Here is a 21666-nt window from a genome sequence, read left to right as displayed (position 1 = left end):
CTAGGGAGAGATGAGGCACTGCTAGTTAGCCGGAGCAAAGCCCAGATTTGGACAAGTGTCATCCACCGTGTGTCAGACTCAGTCCCCCACACTGTGGACGATCTTGCTGCTCAAAATCCAGTAGTCTCATTAGAATAATGAGAGCCTATGCGACAAGGACAACAAGATGTAGAAGACAGACTTAACAGACGATAATGAATATTGCATGAATGGGAGCTACATCAAGGGTGGTGGACACAATATGAAAAACTTGGGGAACACCATAAATATATCAATGTCGCAATACAGGCAAATGCGTAGTGCCAAAGCTTAGCATCAGGGTATCCCCACCTTTTTATCCCAACAAATATGACTCTGATCCTAAAAGCCCTACACTGGAGCAGACAGACATGATACTCCAACCATGTAAGGATGTCAGCCATCTATAAAAAGCAGTGTTTAAAAATCTGTTAACACTGCAGTGGGGGAATGTGTTCCATCAGGAACCAACTAGCTGCAGCCTAGCAGCCTGTCTGCCTGCTGAGCACTGATATTTTCGACACTTCAACCCACAAGATAGGTGTATGGAGGCCCTGGAGGAGGTAAGATGCCCCACCACACGCAAATGCCCCGCAGCTAAATTTATTCTAGTGCAAAAAATGAACCTGTAAGGTAAACTGGCAGGTTGGGCAACTATTCAAAGATCTTTGGTAGATTTACTGTAGTTCTCTTTGCAAATACTCATTTGGCTATAATCACATATACCCATGGTACCATGGGAGGCACGCTCTTTGCCATAACAGTAATTAAAATGTTCTTAGAGCGATGTCGGGCCTGCTCCTCTGTGGAACCGCTACCTAGTACTGTCACAGCTCATGAAATGTCCTTTCAAACCAATTTACAAAGCAGGCCTCAAAGCCCTGACACTTAAAACAGCCTTTTAAATAGTGATCACGTCCCTGTGTAGGGTGAGCAAATTGTAGGCACTAACTATCCAAGAACCCTTACTATACATATATATGGATAGTAGTAAAGAGAACTAACCCACACTTCAATCTAAAGATATCACATTTCCATTGTGAGCCTTTAAAACAATTACATGCCTTCTTTCAGCACCTACAAATAGAGGCACAAAAGGCACTACTGAGGAGAGCAGTCAGTTACAACTTGCAAGAAGAAGAACTATGAAGTATATCTGCTTGCAGTCAAAATCCTTGCAAGCAAACCAAGTGTGCAGGCTACCAGAAATAAAGAGGCCATGCTAGCTTTTCTAGTGGATGTCTCCATCAATGACATATGCATGACTGCCCCATTGTAAGCAGTCCATACTTTCACAAAACACTATTGTGTACTATTGTGTGGCTATCCATGCAAACTGGGAGGCACTTCTGGGGAAGAGCGCTCTGAACACTTTTTGGCAACCCCACAAACTTCACCACATCTTCTCTGAAAAGGTTGATACCGCTACACAATCTGGACACAAGTGAGTACAGGAAAGATTCTCTCTGCGAAAGAATAAGCTACTACCTGTGTCAGAGCCCTATTCAGAGGGGCATAGAGGTGCTTCTGGACCCAAGTGTGGCGGGTGAGGCCTTTTACTTCTAATGTCCAAGTGCCCCTTCTTCACTTGACTTTCAGTGGTAGATGTGAAGAAGCAGTCTAGGCTACCGGGGGGCAAAGGGAGGACACGCTGATTATTGAGCATGGTTCAAATCTCAATGAGCATGCAGGAGCAATAAATCAATGTCCAGCGAAATACTTACTTTTTTTTTAACAAAAACAAGTATTTTATTACCAACTCTATTCATTCAGAGCAAAGTTACAGCATTCATAGATAACAACGCATTTCCACCTTGAGGTCGGGGCTCCAGTGTTTCCTTGGCAAGACCCTGGCCCACCGGTTCCTCTTAATGTGATCAGGGTTATTCCCTGTTCACTAGTGACCGCATCCAGAGAATGCTCGGGAGTAGGCCATAATTCAAGAGTTCACTCTGACTCTTAGAGTGCAATCACAAGTGTCTTAGCACTGCAGTACGTTTAGCAGTGAGTCCCCCATGTCCCAGTAGGAGGCCTCTCCTCTGAGCCTATGCGGTCATACTCCAGCAGCAATCAGAGGTGTTTCTTTGCTCCACCTCTGGTATAGGTGTTCACGCACCAAAAAAAGGGGGTGAGTGATTCCGATGCTCCTGGTCCCGTTGAAACAGTGATGCTTCCACGATGTTCTCACTTCATCCATTTGGTCAGGTCAGGTGCAGGCCTTATGGATCCTGGTGACTTAAAAGTCATTGGAGCTCACAGTTCGCAACTCCTGCCCAATGCACACAGCACAGTTTTTCCCAGCAGCCCATCCTGGCATTTGAGGTTGCCGCTCCAGTGTCACGAAAGGCTTCAACCCTTACCACACGGTAGTCTTCACCATGGAGGCCCCTCCTGGCATACTGGGTTGCTGCTATTGTGTCACACAGGCTTCTGCCCTACAGTACAGCAATCTTAACTCTGTTGTCTTCACAGCTGCCCACTGGTGGCATACAGTGGTCACCGACTTAAATCTGCACAAAAGCAATGACCCGATCAGTGCAGCAGCCATTTCCTCACACCTCGCTATTGAAGTCCTCCCAGTATGGCTCCCCATTGGACCTCGCTTCCTTCAGCGCTCTGCTCTTCCTCACAGGGCACACTGGTCTTTGTAAGCAGGCAGGTGCTATTGCTTGAAGCTCCAGAGCAGGTGGCTTTGGCTTCCCTGGGTGATGTCCCTTCACCCAGCAGGGAGACTAGGAGGCCTTGGATCCGAGTCCTGGTCACATGCCGAAGTCTTTCAGAGCTTCCTCTCCTCACCGAGCCCGTCTGGCTGCTTGGCAGATGATTATTAATGGGGCCTCCCCTTCTTATAGTCCATTTCTAAATACCAAATGCCACTTAGGGTCTGGGTCTTTGAAGTTTTATGTTCAGATTCTGCTTCTTTTGAAGTACACACTTCCCCTCTGCCTCATCCTCTTGAAAAGCCATCTGTTACAGCAGGAGAGACTCCAAAGCAGATAGTCCCACAACACAGGCCATGGGAGAGACTAGAGTTAACACCTGGATGTCACCTATACCACATGCATCAAGAGTAAATCCCGGGCTGTCAGCCCCACTTTATTAAGATTCCCCTTTCTGTCCCATCTCCTTACTGAGATGTGTTCAAGGCCCTCTCTTGTGATCTATCACTGACTCAAAAAGCATAATATGAGGTGTACAGGGGGAACCTCCCTCTCCAGTTTGTTTCACCCAGCTCACTGGAATGCAACAATAAGGACATCTGTCTGTGGGGGGGATTCCTCTACATCCTCATATCTTCACCATCAGACTTGTGGATTCCAGAATGGTACCGAGGGTCCTCTATTTAATGTACCATTACAGGCATACATGCCCTAAGTGTATGTATGTACACAGCTCACACTGTCTACCACTATTACCTCTATGGATTGCACCACCACAGACACACACTCAGAACATATGTTGTGTGTTGAGTGTATGCACATTGCTCAGTACTATAGCCTTTCTGTGTTGCCACTTGTAGGCACATCTTCAACCAGCACACACATTTTCCATGTGTGTGCTGCACAACACTACACTCTTCATCTACTGTACTCCTCGCAGTTACACATACATCCAGTACATGCTCTCACCATGCACACACTGCACAGCACTCCCGGGCTCACATACACAACCGGTGCAGTCATCCCTCCCGCACTGCCCAGCACCTCACATCTACCTGATGTAGTCCAAAGGGTGGGTTAAGCACAAAGCAGTGGAGCTTTAAAAAGTGAGTGGGCCCATATGCCTCGCTCCAGTGAAACAGGTTCAAAAGGACTGTCCACGCCTACTACTGATCGCTGCATGGTATGTTGCCTCCACACTTTGTTCAGCTTAACTCCTGGCGAAGTTAGTAATCTTCCACTGTTGTATAGCTATTTTAGCCATGTTTTAGACATGTTGTTTTAGCTTACCAGGCCTGCCGTTGTGAACTTTAATCCAGTTACATTTTATTCAGCATTGCTTTATTTTTCTAGCAATAGCCACATTTGCGGTGCTGTTTTATTTTCTTTATCTCATTGTGCTTTCGCCTAGGAAAGCATCACGTTCTTAGTAGAACATTTATTTCACTTTGTGTTGTGCTTTCTCCAAGGCTACAGTCAGATAGGGTTTCTGACAAACGTGGTATGCTGTGTCTCCAACATTCACAGAAAACAAATACTCATACGTTGGGACTATTTCTTAGAATGTCTTATTATGAAACACCCCATTGTCCTAGACACGTTAGAGGGAGATTCCAGACAGATGATCACGACTGTATGCTGATTGCTTCACTGCAGCCACTCGCTTAGACGGCTGGACCCTTGATCCGCATGGGAACAGTGTCGCTCTAGACTACAGGCTACTTCCTGTAAGAATGATGGATGACGTACCCCGAGGGGGGAAACCTGAAGGGCAGAATATGCTTATTACGCTGTGCTCAAATAGGGTAAAGGTAGGAGAAATATATATATATCACTCCTAGCGACAGTATGGTAGAACTGTTCTTGTGTTTTAGTCTGTTAGTCACCTGCTTGTTTTTATTGTGTTTTAACATCCTAGTTATGGCAATCCATTCCTTTTTATCTAAGATGCAGCTCCTTCAATAAATCCTTATTGAACTATATTCTGCCTCTGTTGTCTTTGCCTGTATGAAACCTTTTGGTAACTGAGAGAAAGGCATCTGATCGACCATGATTCCCCTGAGGATTCCTTCTTGTCATGCTCCCAGTTGCCACAATCATCTCAGCCAGAGATGAGGTGCTGCTAGTTAGGTGGAGAACCCGGATTAGGCCTACAGGCGTCATGTGGTGTGGAATCATACTTAGTACCCACAATCCATTTGATCCTGTCTCCCAAATCCAGTAACCTCATTAGCATAATGGGAACCTACGAAACTTCATCACCTTCAGGGTAGCGCTTTGAGCACCCCTCCTGATGCAACAAGACTGCAATCCTTGAGACTGGTGTATGTCATGGCACACATGCACAATCTCTGTTTGCCTACGACAGCAAAAATCAGCATTAGCGATGCAGATAACTGTACAGCTGGGCACGTGGCAGGGGTACACTGCCATTAGAATGCAGAGGACTTTTCTGTCCCCAAAACCTGTAGTAATAGTTTTGAGCTTGGTGATTTTACGGATTTGCATACAAGTTACCCCCTCCACAGTGGAAGGGTACTATTAAAGGTAAACACTAAGCAACACTGATCACTAAAGTGGAGAAAGAGGAATCTGAAGATGGCATCCACGTACTGGCTCACTGTGGGTTTACGTTTGATGTCATAGGATCTGTTACTGCCCATCCCTTTTCACCGCCCAAAAGAAAAATGGAAAAATAGGAACACTTCTGAACCTAACCACTAGATGACAGAATACAGACAGCACAAGATTCCAAAAATGCTACAAGCTCCAAAATATTACAGTTACTGTTAGTTTTCTTTTTCCAAATCTACAGCCAGCTGCCACTGTACTATATTTTATCCTCCTTCCGAGACCCATGTTGGATGGTGGTGTGTTTTTGTGGTGGGAGATCCTGACAGTCGTGGCCCTTAGTGGAATTTCATTTGGCAGCTTTCTTGCTACAGCTGTGTGTGCCATTTCAGCTTTGAATTAGGAAAGACAGCGTTTCATGGACAAAGTCCTTATGTACTCACCTTTCCACAACTTAATCTGTGTCATTTATCATTTCATTCCTCACACCTTGGTAAAATGTATATTTTGAAATCACTTAGGGCCAGATGTAGGAAGGTTCCCTTTTGCGAGTTGCAAATTGCGAGTCCCAGCGACTCGCAATTTGCAACTCGCAAAAGGGAATGCAGAAAGGTGTCTCAGACATCTTCTGCGACTCGCTATGGGGTCGCAAAGACCCACCTCATAAATATTTATGAGGTGGGTCGCAGTTTGCGGGTCTAGGCACTCATGGGGATGGTGGCCTGCTGGAGACAGCAGACCACCATGTCCGTGTCTGCTTTTGAATAAAGCAGTTTTTTTTTTCTTTTTGCAGCCCGTTTTCCTTAAAGAAAAATACCGAAACCTTTTAGTTTCGTTTTTTTTCAGAGCAGGCAGTGGTCCATAGGACCACTGCCTGCTCTGAAAAAATATTTTTGTTTGCATTCACAAAGGGAAAGGGGTCCCATGGGGACCCCTTCCCGTTTGCGAATGAGTTACCATCCACTTCAAGTGGATGGTAACTGCGAGTTGATTTGCGACCGCTTTCGCGGTCACAAATCAACTCTACATAGCGATGCGGTCGCAAATAGGAAGGGCACACCCCTTCCTATTTGCGAGTCGGAAACACATTTTGCGAGTCGGTACCGACTCGCAAAATGTGTTTCTGCATCGTGTGAGGCCTTTTGCTCCTCGCAAACAGCGTTTTTCGCCGTTTGCGAGGTGCAAAAGGCTACTTACATCTGGCCCCTAGTGTCAACATGGTCTTTCACTGCTCTAAGGATTATGAACATAGCACATTACATATGTAATGTTTTATTTGCCTGTTTTTGTCTTCTAGTCAAAAGGTTCCTGAAATGCCTGCAGATGTGGTTGGTGCATTGATGTTCCTCGAAGACTATGTCCGTAATACTAAGCTTCCAAGAAGGGTAAGAATTATGACCTGTCAAGTTCACGATTGGGTACAAGTTGTGTTTTGTATAAACTGTATGTTTTGGGAACAGGGCACTAACCCAATAAAACTGATCCCAGTAATATATTTGACTCTGTTGAGTGATAGTCACTTTCACCATTACCACGCTGAACTGTTCCAGTTGTGATCCTATTGCTCCTTTCAATACCACTAACTAAAAAAGTCCCCTATAAATGCATATATGCCGATTTCTTTTAAAGTCTAAGCAATCCTGGCTTAAGCAGTAAGAATTACCTTTCCTGTCCTCATTTATGGTTGGTACTAACAATTTGTGTATTCATCTTACATTTTCCGATATCAACCTTATAGCTGTATACAAACTATGTATTTCTGTATGCCTGTTGGCTTTTGGTTGCACATTGCATGCTGTCCTAGATCTACCCAAGAGTACACAGATTGTAACTACTGTCTGCTGAGATCCCTACTATTCTAAGCTCACAGCACAGCTCTCCTGGTGTGTCAAACTACAGTTGCCTACTAAAACCTACACTCCCCTTCCCTACATTCCAGATCATCTGTGGTGTACCAGCATATAGTCATATATATATAAATATGAAACAAGGCTCATTGAAACCAATTGAGGCATGGCTCCAATACTTCAAACTATTAGTACTAAAATTAATAATAAAATCTGACAACGAGCTGCCAACAAAATCCACAGCTGTATTCTAGACAATCATCTTGTTCATTCACAGAATGCTTTAGTCTGCTTCAATCTAGCCATTCCTGGTGGTGAAAATGCAACTCTGAAACACATGCGCCAAACAAAGCCTTCTCCAGTACTGGTATAAAGTCTCCAAAAAAATGTGACTATTATTTGCCCAGTCTACAAAAACTTGGTAAAGTACCTCTTTCTAACAACTCTAGATTTGGTTTTGCAAATCTCCCATTTGAAGATGAGACTCTGTGACAATGTAATAGCTGTTCTGTTACAAAGAATAATCTGGAAATTTACTAACCTCACCTCCCCCAACAATATCCCTTGCTCTCCCATCAGTAACCCTGTGATGGACCTCCATTTGTCGGTTCACAGAATTGAATATAAAACTACAGATTCGGAACAAACCAATCAAACTCATAATCCACATGGGGTTTCTAAATAACAGCACCATTCGACAAAACAACATTTCGCAGTAGATGTCATTAAACAACCCTTCAACATTGCCACTGATCACATCTGATGATAATTGGAGAGGTAGTTGGTTTCTCGGTGCCAAAGTGTTTGGTTGCTGTGTGTGGTAAAGTGTGTGATTACTTTATCTTGATGTAGTACCCTTTGAACAAGTGCTTCTTCAAATCTTTCTTAAATTGGAACATGGTTGTGGCACTCCCGATGGATACAAGGAATTTGGGTGTATCAATGAAATGGGCCTGTTGTCTTGTTTTTCTTCGTTTTCTACACTTCTTTGTCTCCAGTCTGATTGTGTTCTAGCTATGCTGGGAACGACTAGAGATGGAAAGCTTGTCAGTCAGATATGCTCTGTGAACTATGTAGCTAGGTTTGAGGACAGTGCGGGCCAACAAGGGATGCCAGTGGAGTTCCTTTCGGATGCTGGTGATGTGATCATATTTCTTCAGGTCTTGGATGAGATGTGCTGTGACATTTAGGATGGACTTAAGAGGGGTCAGTCTGGTCTCTGGGAGCAGAGCTTTTCCACCATCCAGATATGAAAATACGGGGACTTGAACAGCAGTTCTGGAAAAACGGTCTGACTTTCTTTAGACGAGAGAGTACAGACCATATTTGGTTTCTAGGCAGTGTGTTCCTTGAGGGTGATGATAATAAATCAGAGGGACTTGCCATAGAGTGAAAGTTGGGATTTGAAGTTGTTAAGGCTCATGTTGTTGAACTAGGTTTAGAATTTGTCTTGTTTCTTGTTCTTGGCAAATATTAGGACCTCTTTCTAGGTGGGGATGGGCTTAAGGTAGATGCTGGACATCAAGGTCTAGATCAGGTGCAGGCAGTGCTTGAGGCATTGGATGTCTTGAGCAGGAGACTTTCGAGTATAATTGTATATCATCGGCATATTGGTGAATGTTTATGCTTATATTAGTGAATAGAACCCCCAAGTGACTACATGTACAGGTTGAAAATGACAGGGACCAGATGGAATCCTAAGGGGCTTCATTGGTGATAGGCATCTTCTGAGTCCTGGAGATGCCCATGTGTGGTCTTGGTTGGAAAGGTAAGAGGCGATCCAGTGAAGAACATGCAACAAATCCCAATGGAGACTTCAGGGTGTGAAGAACATGGGATGGTCAATAGTATCAAAGGTGACTGAACGGTCCAGCAGTCTCAGAAAGGAGGGGGCATCTTCATTTGTGCTAAGAACGGAATTCTGTGATACGTAAGATAACTGTCTCTGTATATGCTGCCTGATCTGAAGCCAGTTTGGTTGTCATGCAGAGAACAAAGTGTATGTATTAATATGGTAACACCTGGTCTTCTAGTACTTATTCTCTTTATTGTTGCAAATTGCTACCCTCTATCTCTAAATGAAAGTTTCTTGATTTCAAGGAGTGGTGTGTTGAGTGCATTTGGGATTAAAATAGATTCTGAAGGATACTGCATATTTAGCGCTAGACTGGATCCAGAAACTTTTCTTCAGTACTCTAACGTGCTGCTAGGTTGCGCCAGACAGCTCTGCATTGGCTTCATCCGCCCTGAAAGTGACCAGGCCGTGCTGCATTTAACTGCCAACCCTGAATGCTGACATCTGTTCCTTTCTTTCGGAACCTTCCGATGCAGATTAGAGCTCCACTCTCAATTTATTCAACCTTCAGCGACTTCTAAAAAGCGAATCCCACTGTGCTAAAGAATGAGTCCCCCACCCAAATCTACAGGTTTCAAACCATGCTGCAACTGCAGAAAATAGATGTCATTCAAGGACCCGCACGTAGTGTGTCATTGGTGTGTGGGCTTATGCTCACCTTGAAATTGTGCAGCAAATCTCCCTCTCAGTCACCCGAAGGTGATCCGGGACCAGGAGGCGAATCTGTGTGTTGCTGAACACAGGAAGAAGTTGTGGCCTTTGCATAAGTCCCACTCCCTCTTCAAGTTGTAGACACAGACTCAGTCCTGCTGTAGAAGCCATTTCTGCAAGTATCATTATTGTCCTTGAAATTCTCCGGTAAATCAAAATGTAAGTGCAAGTGTAAACATAAAAAATAGAAATGTGACTTACCCCCATCCCAACACACTGAACATAAAGATAAGACGCAAGAATGTCATGGTGTGAGGCATTCAGAGGGTCTCCAGTCAAAGACCTGATGCTTCAGCAGTTCTAAGTGCACCTGAGTTTCCCAGGCCATTGGGATGCTGCAACATATTTAAACCTTCAAGGAGACCATGCTGAAAATTTCTGAAATGCATCTGGTTCCCTCTGGTGCTCTCAGAATGCAGGACCTCAAAGCTGGGTTACTGCCGGTGGGACTATACTCTACACTGTCTGACCCTGGAGGAACTGCTTTGGGCCTCATACCAAAAGTGGTAAAGGCTTCCACTGTGGCTCCAAGATCTGCACCTGTCCCTTCTATGTCAATGCCCGCAACAATGCCACCAGCACCGGAAGGGAATCTGGTACTGATTCTGATGTCAGATGCCAAACCAGCTTCGACTCAGTCTCAACCGATTTCGCACTACAAGATTGCACCAGGGCATCCACACCAGCAGAGGCTCCTTTATCTCCTTGGCTCTGAGTCAGGTTAAGGGGTGCTCAGGAAGTAGATGGGGCTGTTGGTGGATATGGCTTTCCACCATATAACTACACGGTCAATGCTTTTTACATGACTTTGCAAGAGGTCATTGGATTTGACACCTCTAAGAGGCAGGGCTTGACTCATTACTTGGGCCACCAACAGAAGAGATGGCCTCATTTGTAGTGGTAGTCATGAGGGCAGTTGAGATTCTAGATTTACAGCTGTCCTCAGTCAAAATTAAAAGAAATTGTGCTGCAGGGGTCAGCTACTTCCCCTGCTTCCTGTTAATGAGGCCCTCACCCATACCTTGCTAGTGACCTGGTTAAAGCCCTGTTCCTGCCCATGAGGTAATAAGCAAGTGGCCAGGTGCCACAGGCTGGCGCCTGTCCATCCTGATTTTTGCACCAGCATCTTACTCCAGAGAGCCTTGTGGTTCAGGCCTCAACCAGTAAAGTCAATCCCAATTCATTCCACTCAGTTCCTTCTGATCCAAAAGGAGTGAGGCTTTTGGCAAATGTATGTTTTACTCCACCAGTCTCGCATTGCAGGTGGATAATGCTGTTTGCTTACTGGGTCATTGTATTCATGTCCTGTGTGACATAGCCAGCGAGATGTTACCAGCAGTCCCGGAAGACGTTTGGGCCTCTTTGGCTCAGATTATTTATGATGGTCAAGGCATCTCCAAATATGTTACCCGTGCTGGTCTAGATACTAATAATTGGCAGGAGTGAGCTGTTGGCACCAGTGACATGCATGGATGCACTTCACAGAATTTTCTGCCAATGCACAGGCCTCCTTCATAGATAAGCCTTTTGATGGGTCCTGCCCTTTTTAGTGAGACTATACCTTAGAGTACTTTGAGGAATTTAGAGCTACTGCGCATTTTAATTTATCGTCCAATATGGATGTGCAGGCTGATTTAAAAACTGGTCATGTGATATGTGTCATCATGTGTGCAATCAACATTGAAAAAGGCAACATTTGCCGAAACACGTCTGTTGGATGGTGAAAATAGATTTTATGGTAATGCAACCCACCAAGTGCTCCTATTTTTGCTTTATATATATACATGTGTGTGTGTGTCTTTGTGCCTTTTGACGAATCTTCAGGAAATTTTCAAAACTAGTTAGCCACGCACCTCAGCTGCTATCCTCTAAGTTTTGGTGTGATTCGTAAAGCTGGGGTCGAGAAAAAGGGGGGTCCCAAAACACGTTTTCCCCATGCATTTTCCCATAGAGTCTTTAGACACAACTACAGACCGAACCACTGAACAGAATTATACTAAATATGGAAGAAAACTAGATCTTGGTGCACAAATCGTGCTTTTTGTTATTTGGTATAAATCTGTTCAGTAGTTTTTAAGATGTTAAAGGAAGAAGAAATATAGATATCTAGGGATGCAGAGCCTTCGCGGATCCCTGAGATCTCATGGTGATCTCATGATGAGGGCTGATTGGCTGCCAACACTTCAGCCAGGAAGTGAAGCCGAGTCTCCCCAAAAGTTATTTTTTAAAAAGAAAGGGTACAGGGTAGGAATACTTTGGTGCTGGGGTCCATCTGGTTTCGGCAGGGCAAAAACCCAATTTTTTAAACATTTTTTACAAAAATCGCAGACGATAAGCAAATGCGACAAAAATGTTTTAAAAGGAGCGGTTTGCTCACTTGTTAAAAATGTAGATTTAAAAAAAGCCCCTGGGAGGTGGTGGTCCCCGGAGCTCAAAAGAGTCCTAGGAGGGGAGCCCTGTGCAATCCACTCCTTTTTTAATATTCCCACATGCCCCCGGGACCTGGCCCACCTGGACGCTATATTGAAGAGACCACAGATTTTTGTTTTATTTATCGCCAGATTTGCGGATCCTCTGCAAATGTCTGCAAAATTTTAATAAAATGCTTTTTTGCCCTGGCAGGGCCATGCGCGGTATGGGGTTAGGTGTTTATAGGGGTAAGTTGCAAGCTGCCTTTGGCCTTGCGTGGCACTGTGTTGGGTGCTTATAGGGTATAGGCAGCAGGGCAACCCTGCCACGCGTGGCCAGAGGCGGCCCGTGGTGCAGGTTTAGAGCCTGCCCATGCCAAACCCTGCCGCGCATGGCCAAAGGCCAGCACAGGGTTAGTTGGATTATTGTAAAGTAGATAAAATTACCTATAGTTAAAGAAAACATAGAACTATAGAAATTCACTGAAAAAAAACAAAAGTTACTTGGACGTTATACTTAGAAAATAGAATTTTTTTAAAATAGCCCTTGCCAAGTACTTCTAATTACCCCAGATATTACATCACTGATGACATCATCTATGACATCATTGATATCACTAACATTTGCTAAAAGTTATTGATGATAAAATTGCATGACGGGGACGTGAGTTATAGTTACCTTAGGGCGGGGGTTATAGTTATTTGAGATAACTGTAACTATAACTGCTGAATTTCTACGATTTTGTGCGATTAAAACATGAGCCTAACTATAACATCCCTGTAACCTTTGTTTTTTTAAGTGAATATATATATGTTTATATATCTATATATGTACGTATGTATGTGTCTAAGAAAGAAGTGATTCAAACAGATGGACTCAGTAGGAAGCTGGGCTGGTGTGTGGTGAGCACCTATGGTGTTACCACCTTATACCAGGTCATGGTATCCCCTATTAGTGAACTTCAGGCAGTGTCTAGGAAGCCACAGCTCTGTAGAGGTAGCTGTGGATGAGCAGCCAATATATATCTAGGAGACATGCAAATCTTACGCAGTACTACTATAATCACACAGCACTTACACACATGAAAGAACCACACAGTGTTACAAAAATAATGGTACTTTATTATGGTAACACAAATACTAAAATACTGTATAGGCAATACCCCAACTGGAGATAAGTAAACACACTATTATATACACATTAGAAATCAGGAAATAGCGTAGAAAGCAATAGGCATTGGTAAAAGCAATAGCAAACCGTGAGAGCCCTAGACAAGGGCAAAACCATATACCAAAAAAGTGGAATGTGAAAGGCAGTTCCTCACCCAAGGAAGTGGAATCAGTAGAGGGGAGCTACAGGAACTAGGAACCCCCAAGAGGTAAGTACCAGGGTGACCTCCAGCGACCAGGAGAGAAGAGGTAAGTACCTGATTTTCTCCAAAACCAACAGGAGGACTTTGGAAAAGGACTGTGCAAGATCTAAACAAGACTGGAAGGAACCAACGGTGGATCCTGACAGAATAGGACCTGGAAAGTGAGGGGGCCAAGTCCAGTTCGAGTTGGAATGTCCGGTTGTGGCAGGAGCCACTACCCACCCTTCTGTGGATGCAGGACCAGATCAACGGTGGATGAAGAAAGTCAGCAGTGCAGCACAGAAGGAGAGGAGTTCCAGAAGTGATGCAAGTGATGTCCCACGTTGGCGGTCATGATGCAGTCGGTCAGTGGTGCTAGAAAAACAACAAGTAGCCTTGGCAAATGCAAAAGTTGAGAAGAAGGCTTAGTAAGGGTGAAGAGGACCTGCATGGTCCAGGGGACTCGACCTAAGTAGGGGAGTCTGAGGTGACCCTCAGCAACTGGGAGAGTCACAAGAAGAGGAGGCAGCCCCCACAGACGACCCACGGGCAACAGGCACAGTAGTTGCAGTGAGGCCCACTCAGCACACCTGAAGAGGAGTCCCACGTCGCTGGAGCACCAGGCAGGAGACTGTGCTTTGCAGGGAGGAGTGCTGGGGATCAGGGCCACAGGGAGCCTAATGATCCCTTGGAGGAGGAGCAAACAAGCAATGGTAGATGCAGGATCGTAGTGCACTGGAGCACTGTCCTGCAAGGTGAGGCAAGGATTTCCTGTCTCCCAAGTTGGACAGCTTTTAGAGAGGACCAAGGGGACCACTCCAGACCACGACCTGTGATGCAGGATCCACGCAGTTGCGGAGGAGAGAGGATCCACGCAGCCAGTTGTTGTTGCATTTGGTGCCTGCGGATGCAGGGGAGTGACTCCTTCACTCCAAGGAAGATTCCTTTTTGCTTCTTGTGCAGGTTGAAGACTCGTCGCCCTCAGAGGATGCACAGCCAGGGAAATGTAGTTACTGGAAGGAGCTGGAGAAACAATGTTGCAGAGCGGAGTCGTTGCTCGAGTTGCAGATTGGTTGTTCCTGGAGGGTCCAGTTGTAGTCCTGGTGGCCAGAAGATGAAGTAAACAATGCAGAAGAGTCCTGCTGGAATCTTGCACATCGAATCTGAAGACCCACCGAGAGAGAGACTCTAAATATCCCAGGAAGGGTGACCACCTATCAAGAGGGGTCTGTCTGACCTGGCCACTCAGATGCTCCCAGAGGCCTCTGCTCATCTTGGATTCAAGATGGTAGAATCAAGTGGCTACCTGGAGGAGCTCTGGGCAGCACCCCTGAGGTGGTGATGGATAGGGGAGTGGTGACTCCGCTTTCCATTGTCCAGTTTCGCACCAGAGCAGGGACCAACGGTCCCTAGACTGGTGCAAACTGATTTATGCAAGGAGGGCACCAAATGTGCCCCTCGAAGCATACCAGGGGCTTGGAGAGGCTACCCCTCCCAAACAATGTAACACCTATTTCCATGGGCAGAGGGTTTTCCCTCCCTCTCCCACAGGAAATCTTTTGTTTTGCCTTCCCCTGCTTGAGCTGGTCAAGCAGCAGGAGGGCAGAAACCCATCTGGAAGGTGGCAGTAGTGCGAACAACTTGCAAAAACCCTAGAGGACTGGTAGTAGCAATACTGGGGGACCTCTAAGGAGCCCCCAGAGTGCATGGAGTCATACAACCCATACTGGCAACAGTATTGGGGTATGATTCCAACATGTTTGATACCAAACATACCTAGGTTCGGAGATACCATTATGTAGCTGGACACAGGTAGTGAGTGACCTGTGTCCAGTACACAGGTAAAATGGCTTCCCAGCACTTACACAGTCCAGTGCAATGGAGCTGGAGTTCGCAGGGGCACCTCTGCTCATGCAGGGGTGCCCTCATACACATGTACCTACACCCAGCCCTCTTACCTAGGAGGGCCTACCATAGGGAGGACTTATAGTGACCTGATGCAGTGACCTGTAGTGGAAGGGTGCATGCACCTTTTCAAGCAAGCTGCAATGGCAGGCCTGCAGATACATTTTGCATGGGTCCCCATGGGGGCACCATACATGCTACAGCCAATGGGGAACGCCTGGCACCCCACTGCCCTGGGTACCTAAGTACCATATACTAGGGGCTTACACAGGGGCACCAGCATGCCAATTGTGGGGTGTGCAAAGTCCTGGACAACCATATTAGAGGGAGAGAGCATAGTCACTGGAGTCCTGGTAAGCAGGATCCCAGTGAATACAGTCAAAACACACTGACAGCTGGCAACAATTGGGGGTAACCATGCCAAGAGGGTACTTTCCTACAGAGTCAGCAAAGAACAAATATATATTTCCACTACAACATTTTGGTTTCCGGCTTCCACCTTCCTGAGGGTAGTACAAGATGGTTTGCTCAGTGGCTGCACAGCTGACACGGCTGGATTTTCAAAAAGCATCATGAGTGAAGATTATATTTGAAATGTGGAATCAATGCAATCCTGAGAATTCTTCAGATATGCAGTCCTGGGAATTCTTCAGATATGCAGTAATCAAGGGGTGTTGTTAGTGATGTTCAGTCCATCTGGATGCAGTGACTTTAAACGGCACATCCAGACGATTTTTCTGATGTCCAGTAGTTCTTCCTTTAAGACATGTTTCACAGGGAACATCTTCAAATCTGATAGTAAATGGTCCACAAGGTTAAAATGAGTGGCTACAGACTGTTCTAGGTTCTTGTTCATTATTGATGGTTTGTGGTTCCTGAATCGGGTACAGAGGTAATTCACTGTTTGGCCTACATATTGTTTTCTTACAGGTTTGGCGTTGACACTGAATCACATAAATAATGCAAGTTGAGCTGCATGTAAGATGTCGTCCTTATTCTATAGGTCCTTCTCGTAACAGAGCTAGTTACTAGTGATGTTTTTAAATGGTATTCACATATGATACACCTTTTAGAATCACAGCAATGCACCCCTGCATTTGTTACAGCTTGCTTAAGTTCAACTCTCATAATAAGTGAGTGTAAATTGGGAGCTCTGCGGTAAGGAATGACAGGCAGTTTTGGAAAAACCTTTAGCAATTTTTCACAAGAGGATATCAAGGGAAAAGTTGTCTCCATTATATTTCTGTGGTTGGGAGCTGATGGATGATAGTCAACCACAAACGGTATTCTGTAACTTTTGTTTCTTCTGTTGGTATTCCAAATAAGTGCTTCCCTGGGTAACTGCAAAGACTTGTCAAATTGTTGCAATATGAGTTACAGATAGCCTCACTATTTAGGTCTAGCATAGCAGAGCGCAAGCGCTGCTTTCTGACGTGTTGGTATGTATCTGGGCTTTTAACCACGCCCACCGCACGCCCATCACTATCACTCGTGCGTGGGTTGTCCCGTCAAAAATCCTTTCTTTTCATTAGTAAATGCTTTACGTTTGTCCCTCCTGGGTGCAGTTGTGTTGCCGCCTTGGCCATTAACCCTGTTATATGGATAATTGCACGTTTGCCGATACGTTTGACTGCTAGCAAACTTCTTTTTCCTTTTGTGTTGCTCCTGCTCGCTCACAGTGGCACTTTGAATTGCCTTGTTTAGATGTACAACGGAACTTACTATGTGCCAACCCCACTAGTCCTTCAGAAAACATATTTGCCTCTAATAGACACTCAACCCATTATATTTTGGAATTTGAAAATTACATATTTTAGTTTTTATTAAAACACGTTTTCCTATTTGAAAATTATTTACCTTTGACCCAGCCGTTGTAGCTCTTTCTATTTTTAGTACGCTCAGCGTTAGGTTTATGTGGCAGGAAGCTGTGTTGAGATTTATTCTCACCTTACTTAAAAGTAAATTGTCCGCACCTCTTTGGCATTCAGAGCAGGTGCTTCAGGATGGAGACAACCCGCTCCTGAGAAAAGACTGACCAATAAAAGGGTGTGTCTGGTTCATAGTCTTTGATACATGGTCCACTAATAACTGCAAAATCACTGGGAAACGGTGAAAGGAAAGAATATAGATAGTCTTAACTTTTGTTAACTCCATTTGGTTTCCATTGAAAATTTTCTTTGACTTTCGCAGGCATCTAACCAACATGTGTATTTATTTGAATAAACTTTAGCTGTAGACAACTAAAAGTGCAACGCAGCTAGATGTAATGTAAAGCAACCTATAATCCTTACTATGAACATGTTGTAAAAACAAAGGGCTGATACTCTTGAGACTAAATAAGTCACTTATTGATTAGGTAAGTGTGTTTTAATGCCGAAGCAAATATAACATTTACTAAAACTAAATAATATTGATGTTCAGTTTGTGATGTAAAAATAATTATTTTTGAAAAGCTGATCATTTGGGATATTTATAGTTACTTCTGCCCAAATAATTCAGTCTGCAAAACATAGAAGCTTTGTGCAGAATCCATCAGTACTTTAACTGCAGCTGCAAATAGACAACCTCCCTTTGTATTTATTTTATTATGGTTTGCTGACAGTTTACTACAAGGGCAGTGCGGCTAACTATAATGTGTAGCACACCATGGACCAATATATCAGCTTCATAAATGGGAACCCCTGTGCTGAGTAAAAAGACACATGCGTAAGAGTTACCGGCAGGCCTGTAGTTTTGTTGTTGTAAGAGAAAGTTTAGTATTATAAAGATGTTACATTGTTTCCTAGGGAGCTGCATATTAAAATTAGCTTAATTGCCTTTTTAATAGCTTGTAGACAAACATTACTCAATTAAGTACAAATGGTGATTGCATTTTTAGAGCTGTGGTTGAAATATTGACGGATTTTGCACACAGCTTCTCCGATCTGCGCAAGTCATTGTCTCTGCTTCCCATTAGTCATGTCTCCCACAGCAGCAGCTCCTCTCCTAACCCCAGCTCTTTGAAGGTGTCCGTCTCTTCACCCACAGTCCCAGCTACACTCTCCATTCTTCCAGACCCCCACACTGCTCTAGTCTCCTTGTAGAATACCCCATCCCTCTGTCCCCTCCTCTACATGGAGGAGCCACCTCTCTCTTCTCTCCACTCCTTGAAGCAGCCATCCCTGTCTGTACTCTCTGTTTTAATTAGTTTACCACAAATATTTATTTGCTTTCTCATTTAAAACCTCTCACACACTAAAAATATATTGCTTACTGTCTCACTCTCAACAACATACACACACCATTTCTTACTTTTTCTCTCAATCATAATTAAAAACAAGTAGCAAAAAGTTGCCCACAACTACACTAACTTAGAGTTAATACAATTTAATTAACAAAACCAAAGTCCCTTCTCTCGTACCCTCTCACCACTATCTCTTGCTCTCACACACTGTTCCCACCTCTCTCAAAAAGTTAAAATCAAAACTTCAAACACACTTTTATTCCTATACATTTTTAAACTTAACATCACTAAAACACACATGCTACTCCTCTTCTTAAAGTTGCACGCACACAAACAATATTCGTTTATACGTCTGTCGCATACCCTACCCTTTTTTCACTCTTTCACACACGCGTTCCACTGCTCTCTCAAAATAATTCACCAATTCATACACAAACTGTCACTATATGTCTTCCTATCTATTCTCTGCAAATCTCACATCCACATAATACCATTACACAAATCGACTACACACAACACAAATGAACCACACACAATTCCACAACTAACAATTCCAAAACAAAATGCCTTATTCCACTAACCAATACAAACATCCACTAAACTCCAAACCAAAAACACAAATAAAAGGCATTGTAATTTACAACACCAGTAGCTCTAACTCTCACAAATGCGAGACCTATTGGCATAGCCAATGCTTGTTAAATAATGTAACAAGCTCCTGTAGATGGTCTTTACGGGTGTCCTTATTGCTGCAGATGTGTCGGATTCTGAGTGTTTGACTGTAGATGATGCTGAGTTTAGTGTGGCTTGGGTGACATAAAGTCCAGTTTAGATAAAAATGAGCATCTGTAGGCTTGTGGTACAGATCAGTTATAATTTTTTGTTCATGAATGGTGAGTAGCGCATCCAGAACAGGGAGTTGATGCTTCTGTTTATTGCTGCTGATGAATTTGATGGTAAGAGGGATACTGCTGATAAAAACTCTACATTGTTCCAATGTACTGCTTCCTGCACTCCATATTATAAATATATCATCACTGTATCTTAGCTATACCAGTGGTTTGATGCTAGAACTCGCACATATATAGACCTCCAGTTTGCCCCTGAAGATATTTGCACAAGAAGGAGCCATCTGAGTACCCATGGGACTCCCTTGTGTCTGCAGATAGTTGTTACCATTAAAGGTAAAATTGTTGGATTTAAGGATAACTCTTGCACAGTTGGTAAACACGTTTGTTGATAGTTTTATCTCAGTTCTTTTATTAAGAGCTTCATATAATGCCATAAGCCCATCCTCCTGTGGTATATTGGTGTATAATGATGTAACATCAAATGTAGCCAGAAGAGCATCATCTTCAAATGTTGGTTTCATTTTTCAATAATCTGAAGGAAGTGACTGGTGTCCTTAACAAATTATAGAAGTCCCTGGACAATGGGCTGGAGGTGCAGGTCGACAAATAAAGATAGTCTCTCAGTGGCTGTATGATTGCCAGAGATGATCACTGAGAGACTATCTTTGTCGACTTTATTTGGCTAACAACCATTGGCAAAGCCAATAGGTCCCAAAGGTGAGACCTACTAGCTTTGTCTATCCTTGATATTATCTGCGCCGCAAAAGAATGGAAAGAGCGGCACATACATTTGCGGTCCCCACCAAACCATTTTGCTTTTAGAGAATTTTTAAAGACTTGGCTTTTCAACCTAAAAGTCTGCACTATTCATCATAGAAGCTCTTCTGAATACAACCCTCGTGCCCACTGCACCTTTGGTGTAACAGTCGTGCTGTGCAAAATTGTTAACAGTGTTGTTGCTTTACAGTTTCATCACACTGACCCCACCCTTTTTACAATCATGTTACCCTAGAAATACCTCCAGTCCAGGTTGCTTGACACGTTGGACTAAATCTGTGTTCTCGCCACCGAGAGGGCATTGCAGGATTATGGACAATGATGGTTAAACGATACCACTAGGTAGTCTGTTCCTCTTAATCATTGTGATGTTTTAAAGTGTTATTGATGTGGTTGCTCATTTTCAGGTGCTAATAATACACCTAATGTTTGAATGCAACAGATAGTTGTGTGTAACACACCATAATTACCAGTTGAGCAAAGCTTTGTGTGGCGTGTTGCGGATCACACATAGGCAGGAGTGCACACATCGGTGTCCGTGGCCACTGTTGTTCAATTTACTCCAGTATAGTTCTCATACTTTCAGCATTTTTCACTGCAGCATCAGAGAAACCGTGATATAGTTGGCTGTGCAGACTTTTGCTGATAAACTCTAAGTCCTATCACAATTGTTCCAGTAACAAACTTTCTTAGTTGGTGCAGTGGGATTTGTTGTTTCTGAAGCCACCTTCTAACAAGTGTGTTTTTATTACAGGTTATTGAAGCACACGTGCCCAATTTTATCGTTGACGAATTCCGGACAATTCTATAGTCAAAACAGGACTATTTTTTGGATTCCGGCCCCTCGAGGGTATTTGAGGCCCAGGCAGGTGTGCTGCAGCTCCCCCACGCAGTCTTCAAGACTCCCGTCAGTGACAGCAGCCCACGGCACCGGTGTGTGGAGCCAGTCCTTGGTGAGATCATAAAAGTGCCGAACAAGTGAGGAAAAGGCACTAGAGAGTGTACAGTAGTCACACAGTTTCTGGCTCCACATGTACTATCGGAAATCCCGAATTCAGTGTGTACAGATTCTCTTGCAAACAGATTCATTTAGTTTTCTGATATAAAAATATTTGTGGAAGTTGAGCTTTTCTATGATAATAAAACAGTGACAATAAAAGACCCCACGCGCATGTTCTTTGACATTCTGAAAATAATCCTTGATGATGCAGCCACATCAAGTAAAGCATCTTATAAGGTACGGAGTGGGAAAATGGGCTTTTGCGGGCAGGTGGCTCTGATCTAAACGTCTCACGTCTATAAGTAAACCGCTAATGCCACGGATTCTTTTCATTGCTTATCAAAGGGCCGGTTAGGTTTCGCTCTAGCGGAACATGTCCACAGTAGAGGGTGCCACGGTGTGGACATGTGTGTTCAGGTCCGTTGAGTGGCGCGAGAGGAGCACAGGGGTTCGGCCGGACACAGACTTCACTGGGGCATGGTGGACAC

At 44.1% G+C, this 21666-nt stretch overlaps 1 protein-coding gene across 2 annotated transcripts in view; it reads left to right on the top strand.

The window, feature by feature from the left end:
* Window positions 1-21340, top strand: part of WASHC5 (WASH complex subunit 5) — a 326030-nt gene extending 304690 nt beyond the window's left edge. For both annotated transcript variants that reach the window (XM_069220734.1, XM_069220733.1), the window contains exons 28-29: window positions 6547-6634; window positions 20933-21340. In XM_069220734.1, the coding sequence (XP_069076835.1) occupies window positions 6547-6634; window positions 20933-20989 (145 nt within the window). In that variant the 3' untranslated portion in view covers window positions 20990-21340. The remainder of the gene's footprint in view (window positions 1-6546; window positions 6635-20932) is intronic.
* The last annotated feature ends 326 nt before the right edge of the window (window positions 21341-21666 follow it).

Source organism: Pleurodeles waltl, chromosome 2_2 (genome assembly GCF_031143425.1).
Source record: "Pleurodeles waltl isolate 20211129_DDA chromosome 2_2, aPleWal1.hap1.20221129, whole genome shotgun sequence".
Taxonomy (NCBI): domain Eukaryota; kingdom Metazoa; phylum Chordata; class Amphibia; order Caudata; family Salamandridae; genus Pleurodeles; species Pleurodeles waltl.
The sequence above is the reverse complement of the archived record's forward strand: the minus strand, read 5'-3'. Positions and strand labels throughout refer to the sequence as shown.